We start from the raw sequence: 6270 nt of genomic DNA, 5'->3' as shown, positions 1-6270 counted from the left end.
AATGATTACTTCTGGAAAATGCAGTAAGAGAGAAGGTGAAGGCAAGAGACTGTGCTTTCCATTCTAAAACTTTTCAGACAATCCAATGTGTTATTTTAAAGATTAGACATTATGGTAAGCTTTTCACTTATTAAAAAAAAAAAAGAAAGCTCGTGGGAAGACTAATGGAAAAAAATACAAAAAGCAACTCCATTGTATTTCTTCTAAGAATGTGTAGGCTTTTGTGAAACCTACTAGTTATGATTATTAGCTTAGCTGTATGTAGTACATCATGTTCATTCACAATCCAGAATTCTAAGTACGTACATATAAAATGCAACTGGATTTACAGAAGTAATTTCTTACCTACACTGAAGGTATATTTCAATTAAAAAAAAACAACATACAGAGTACAAACAAAAGTGAGTTTATTTACAAAAATCACAATAATTACAGATAGTACAAATTGAGACAATCTCCCCTGTTGTGACAGAAGCTACCAGCTTTCACTTTCAAATGAGGGCTTTGTTATTTCAAGATAAGATACACATTCAGTGATCCACTGCCCTTATTTAGAATGCTTTTCTAAATAATTCCAGGGGCTGATTAGTGGTATGTACATGGGTCATTTCCCTCAACTTTTATTTCCAGAACTACTATGTTCAAGTCCAACATAACTGGAACATAACTGGGTAGAGTGGCACTACTTTTTTTTTCCCCCAACAGTAAATTTTGATTATTCTTTAAATATTTACTTAGTGGTTTAGAACTGAAACCATGATTTTTGGCTTTAAAGTCCAGTGATTTTTATGGGTTGTACAATTCCACTATAGCCAGTATGACCTAGCTATTTATTACAGGCTTGCAACTGTTTAAGAAACAGAATTCCATAGTAATCTATTCTGTTCTGTTTTCTAGAAAGGGAGAGAGGTGGAAGAAGGGGCAGAGGGAGAGAGAATCTTAATCAGACTCCATGCCCAGCACAAAGCCTGAAGCAGGGCTTGATCTCAAAACCCTGAAATAGTGACCTGAGCCAAAATCAAGAGTCCAACGCTGAACTAAGTCACCCAAGTGCCCCCACAGTATTCAATTCTGTATGAATTTTGTCTTTTGTGTGTTTAATCAGAGTCACTACTGCTGCTAGAGGAGTCTGTTGACATAACTTCTACATCATCTTCATTTTCTTTATTATGCCCCGGAGGTTCCAACAAAAAGTCATTACTGTGATTTGGTGGTAACATATTCATTGACATGTCATTTGACTGCCATGGATACTGTGGAGCAAGGACATCTGTAGAAAAGAAAGAAGAATATGTAATAATACTTCTACCAATAATTAATTTACTTCTTAATTACTCTTCCCCTCATGCACAGAATCTGAAGTAAATATTTTTTAAGGCCAGGAATCAAAATGTACATTTGGCTAAATTAACGAAGATCAAAGTTATCAAAGAAAAGCATATTTTAATAACCAGAACCCGCATTTTATTTTTTTAAAAATCATGCTTACATCTAAGTAAATTTATATATATATTTTTTTATCTAAGTAACTTTAGAGTCAGTTGACCTAATTTTTCTTTTGTAAGACAAAAGATTTTCTTTTGTAAGATTTGTCACAATGACAAATCAAATGTTTCTTTTATATATATTAAGTCGTATATACTATTCTCTCTCTATATTTTAAATAGCTAACATGTACTACACTATTACAAGTTTAAACTGCTTCTTAAGCTTTAAATCCACTCTTCTCCCCGACCCTGAAAACATTTCTCCTCTGCCAGTAGCCACAATGTTAATCTTTGTCAATAGAGGGCACTGGAGGGACTCTGCAAGGGGAAAAGGACTAAGGGATCAGATGTTTCCCTTCTCACTCCTGTGGTACCTGGCTGGCATGCGGACATCAAGCGGTGAGCTTGCTCGCCCTCTAGCAAGTTTCAGTAGTGTTTAAGTCTCACCATTACCCTAAAGGTGACTTCCCTGCAAGGATCCCTGGAACCCTAGTGGATAATTTCCTGCTTGCTGGCTCCAGCCTGTGAATACCTCATCTAACTTCTCTGCCATCCTGTGGGCCACAGCTACATCCTCTCAAGGGTGCCACAATATGAACAGCAGCCTGAGGATGGGGGTGGGAGAAACCTCTTCTCAGTGGGTCCTTTCTTTGGGTCATCTGCCTGGTCCTAAATGTAGTAGCTGCTCCCCACATCTGTTATTACTGTATTTTTAAAAGGCAGTTCTCTTTACCCTTTAGTAGTGAGTATCCTGTTACTAATCAGTAATTCTTTAAATTTTCCTTGTTCATACTGCTGATGTGGTTTCTGCCTATTGACTAGACTATGACTGGCATATGATATGGAATAATAAAAATGAGAAAAATGCAGTTATCTAGGGGAATTAACACACAGTGAGTTCTCAGTTTGTACTTTAGATAGTTAAAAAATGATGTTTTACAAAGCATTCATAACAACATAGGAACATCCTTACAATAAAATGTGAAGCAGAAAAGCATTATTCAGAGCATGTTTTTAACACTGTAAAAAATACAAGAAAAAATGAAATAGGTGTAATATTAAAAGTGAGTGCTCAAACAAAAGCCCAGTTTTTTGCTTTTTTATAATCTTCTAAATACTTTTTAAATGTTCTACCAAGCAAGTCACCTACAAAAGGTAAAAGATGGGGAACATAAAATAAATATAAAAATAACACAAAACTATATGCAGAACTTGAGGAAGGCCAAAATTCAGAATGAACCAAGTCTCTCAGAAGTGCTATTTTATTTAGTTACTGAAAAGCCCATAAAAAGCTAGTATTCATTTTGTTAATTTGGGAGTTTTCCAGGAGTGGGTTCACTTTGTATTCTTTAAAATGAACATATGTATTTCTTATTCTGTTTGTCCAGTATATTTCACAATTTTATTTAAAAAGCTGTTTAGATTTTTATAATAAAAGAGAGGACTAATGCCCGAGGAAAATAACCTATTAACAAATAAGAGAAAAGTCAATTTATTCTAATTTCATGAACTCCAGCTAGAATAGTTTTTACACTAGAGAGCAGGATAAATGGCAGAAAACCTGGCTATTAAAACGAGCTGGGTCTAGAACCTCAAACTTCTTCAACAGCCAGATATTCCTTCATCATGTCTGCAAAACCTTGGTCTGTTTGAAAGCATTGTTCTGATTAACATTACCTGGCAATCTGCCTGCTGCAAGTGCATCCCCTGGTAAATGACCATTTACACCATTAGTGGAAGGATTGTTCATTTGACCCAATAATCCACTTCTCATCTCCAAATCAGTTGGGTACGGCCTCCGTGGGTCCCCTAAAAAAGACTGCTTTTAATTTAATTAATTTATTCTTAAGCAAAATAAGCATTAATATCATCTCTAAAGTACTTATTTTCCTTGACTCACTCTGAAAAACTCAAAATACCCATTTTCAATAAGGTCATATTATCAACTGCTATTAAGAGCATAATATATTAAATTTAAAAATACATGCATTTTGTCTTTGAATCTGTACAGTAATATATTATTCTCTATGCACAAAAAAGAGAAAAGTCTGTCATTTTAGCAATTCCAAATGACAAACTAAGAAAATTATAATGATCTTGATTCTTCTAACTTACCTACATTTCCAAGAAGAAAATAACAAATGATACATACACTGAGAGAATAAACAGATGATACACTTTTTTTTTTTACAAGACAGGACTGGAATACTTATTTGAAGGACTGTGTAAATTAAAACTTTTCCTAACCTAATGATCTTTTCATTTAAAAACTAATTCCTAGAAATTTCCAGTGGAGGAGTATCAGGAGCCAATGTTCACTTCTAATCATGGGAGCATACCATTTCGTTTTGGGATGATGAAAACTTGGCAGATTTGGACCAACTTTTTGGTAATATTTCTTACTCACTTCAGATCACTTACCCCCAAAACTGTAAGTTAACCATAGTGTTTTTAGTATAGTAAAATACCACCATCATGAATTACTGATGTTGAGATACTATTTCCCACTCCTCCCAGAAGATTGCTGCTCCACCTTAGGTCCCTGTCTTATAAATGTCTTATGTACTATCAATATATATTGCAGTTTTTTACTCTTTTTAACCCTTTCTAATTACCCCAGCTTTATCCAGTCCCATGTGTTTGCTATTGGGTGCTCACCAGTTGGGACTGTCTTGATTCCAAGGCCAGAACGCTTGATGAAATTCCAATGATTCTAAAAAGTGGGCTTTTTGGCCAGCCTGGGTGTTACTGTCATATAAATCTATAGCTTTAGAATCATCACATATCATTTGTACTTAAAACATTAATTTATGATTTTAAAAAGGACAGAAACAGAGGCCCCTGGGTGACTCGGTTGGTTAAGCAACTGCCTTCAACTCAAGTCATGATCTCAGGGTCCTGGGACTGAGTCCCACATGCGGCTGGCTTCTCCCTCTCCTCTCCACTTGTGCTCTCTCACTGTCTCTCTCGCTCACTCTAATAAATTCTATAAATTTATAGAATAAATTTTTTTTTATTATAGAATAAAAAAAAAGGACACACAGTCCCTGTAGCAAAAGTTTTGTAGAAAACCAAACTAATAAAACTCATGACCCATATTATTTCTTATAAGATATTAAAGATATGAAAATATATAGCAGATGTTTCTAAGGATAAATACATCCTCTGTTTAAAATTACAGTCACCTAAAAATTTTTAAAACCAATATGCCTAATAAAAAGAGAAGTATTTTACCTGGAACCCAGGTCAGTGGGGCACATACAGCATTACTTGCACTAATCCTATGTGCATACTTAATTATTTCTTCAGAGGAGATGGCACCTGAGAGTCAAGAGGAGAGAGTAACGTTAGTCCAGTAACTTACAACTATATAGACGCACACATCATAATTAATTTTAAATTATCTGAAAACAGGATAGTCTGAGTTGCCCACCTTCCCTAATAATATCTAATAATATGTATATTGTTAAACTTAACATAAGATTTCGCAACTAAAGAACAAGACATCTAGAAAAAACAGCTAACAAAGTATCGAATTTGGTACATTAGCATGACTAAATTCACTAATCTCAATTATTAACCACCATTAAATATTCTTACTGTTCTCAAAGCAACAATGAGTACAAATAAAAGAGGAAAGAGTGTTTTGTCTTCCAGTGACATCTAAGCTATTAAGTTAGAGCAGCAGTTCACACTCTACCACTCAATCGTTGGCCTGATGTGACTCTACGATTATAAGTAGGCCTATGTAGAAACATGTCCACAATATATTCATTAGATTAAAAAAAGTAAGCTGCTAAATAATATGTGTAGCATGACCCGGTTTTTGTTTTTGAATATGTACATATATGTATTTGTACTGTTATATTTGTATTAAACATCTAAAAAACAAAAACATCTAAACATCTAAAAACCAAACATGAACAGTAGTTATCTGAAACAGGAAAAGAAGAGGAGAGTTACAAAATTTTGAGATGACTATAAGCAAATCATCTACAAACCATTAAAATCAAGTAACCAAAATTTTCACTCTAACTTTTAGTACCTAAACTCAAAAATCCAAAATGGAAGTCTTTTAAAGAGAGGAGGAGGACAGGAAAAGGCAGGCTGGGCATCTGCACCACTAAATGTGCACATGTCCCAAAGCACATCTACTTCTGACTTCAGGACACTCTAGTCCCACCCCAGCTGCCCACTGCACATTCTCTTTCACTTTCTGTCCTGTCTTTTAAGATCCAATTCACATCCCACTTGCTTCCAGCTCACAGTTCTCTTCCCTTCTCCCAACAATTTTATAAACTCATTCTCTTTACTGCACATATGGATACACAGCCATAACTTGCCTTATATTATTGCTTCCTAGAGCCTGAAAAAGTGTGAAAACTTCCCAATAATACATAGCACAGTGCTAGCATCTAGTAGACACTTTATAATAAAAATTTATTGGAATCATTTCAATAGCAGCAAATGATTACCAATAATACTCTCATTCATTTCTTGAAACCAAAACTTGGGACTTTTCAGAAAGTCATTCAATATTCCCATAGTTCTTACCTTTTCTTGCTTTTTCTATTGATTTGAGTTTTTCTTTTGCTTGGTAAACAGCTGTTGCCTAATTTGAATATTAAAAAAAGAAACATGGTTTACTCTTAACTATATCAAGCAGAATTTTTGCCTTAATTCATAAAATCATAATCCCACAGGAACAAAATGCAAAAGCTGGAGATCCTCACAATTTATTTGTAATGTTCTGACACTATTTGGGAATCATTTGTATCAGGTG

General features: G+C 34.5%; 1 protein-coding gene across 3 annotated transcripts in view; it reads right to left on the bottom strand.

Annotated features, from left to right (window-relative positions):
* Nucleotides 1-385: 385 nt before the first annotated feature.
* MED4 (mediator complex subunit 4) overlaps nucleotides 386-6270 on the bottom strand; it is a 44436-nt gene continuing 38551 nt past the window's right edge. For all 3 annotated transcript variants that reach the window (XM_059377550.1, XM_059377552.1, XM_059377553.1), the window contains 4 exons: nucleotides 6042-6099; nucleotides 4722-4808; nucleotides 3165-3296; nucleotides 386-1270 (listed from right to left, as the gene is read on the bottom strand). In XM_059377550.1, coding sequence (XP_059233533.1) covers nucleotides 1098-1270; nucleotides 3165-3296; nucleotides 4722-4808; nucleotides 6042-6099 — 450 coding nt within the window. In that variant the 3' untranslated portion in view covers nucleotides 386-1097. The remainder of the gene's footprint in view (nucleotides 1271-3164; nucleotides 3297-4721; nucleotides 4809-6041; nucleotides 6100-6270) is intronic.

Source organism: Mustela nigripes, chromosome 15, assembly GCF_022355385.1.
Source record: "Mustela nigripes isolate SB6536 chromosome 15, MUSNIG.SB6536, whole genome shotgun sequence".
In the NCBI taxonomy this organism is placed as follows: Eukaryota; Metazoa; Chordata; class Mammalia; order Carnivora; family Mustelidae; genus Mustela; species Mustela nigripes.
The sequence above is the reverse complement of the archived record's forward strand: the minus strand, read 5'-3'. Positions and strand labels throughout refer to the sequence as shown.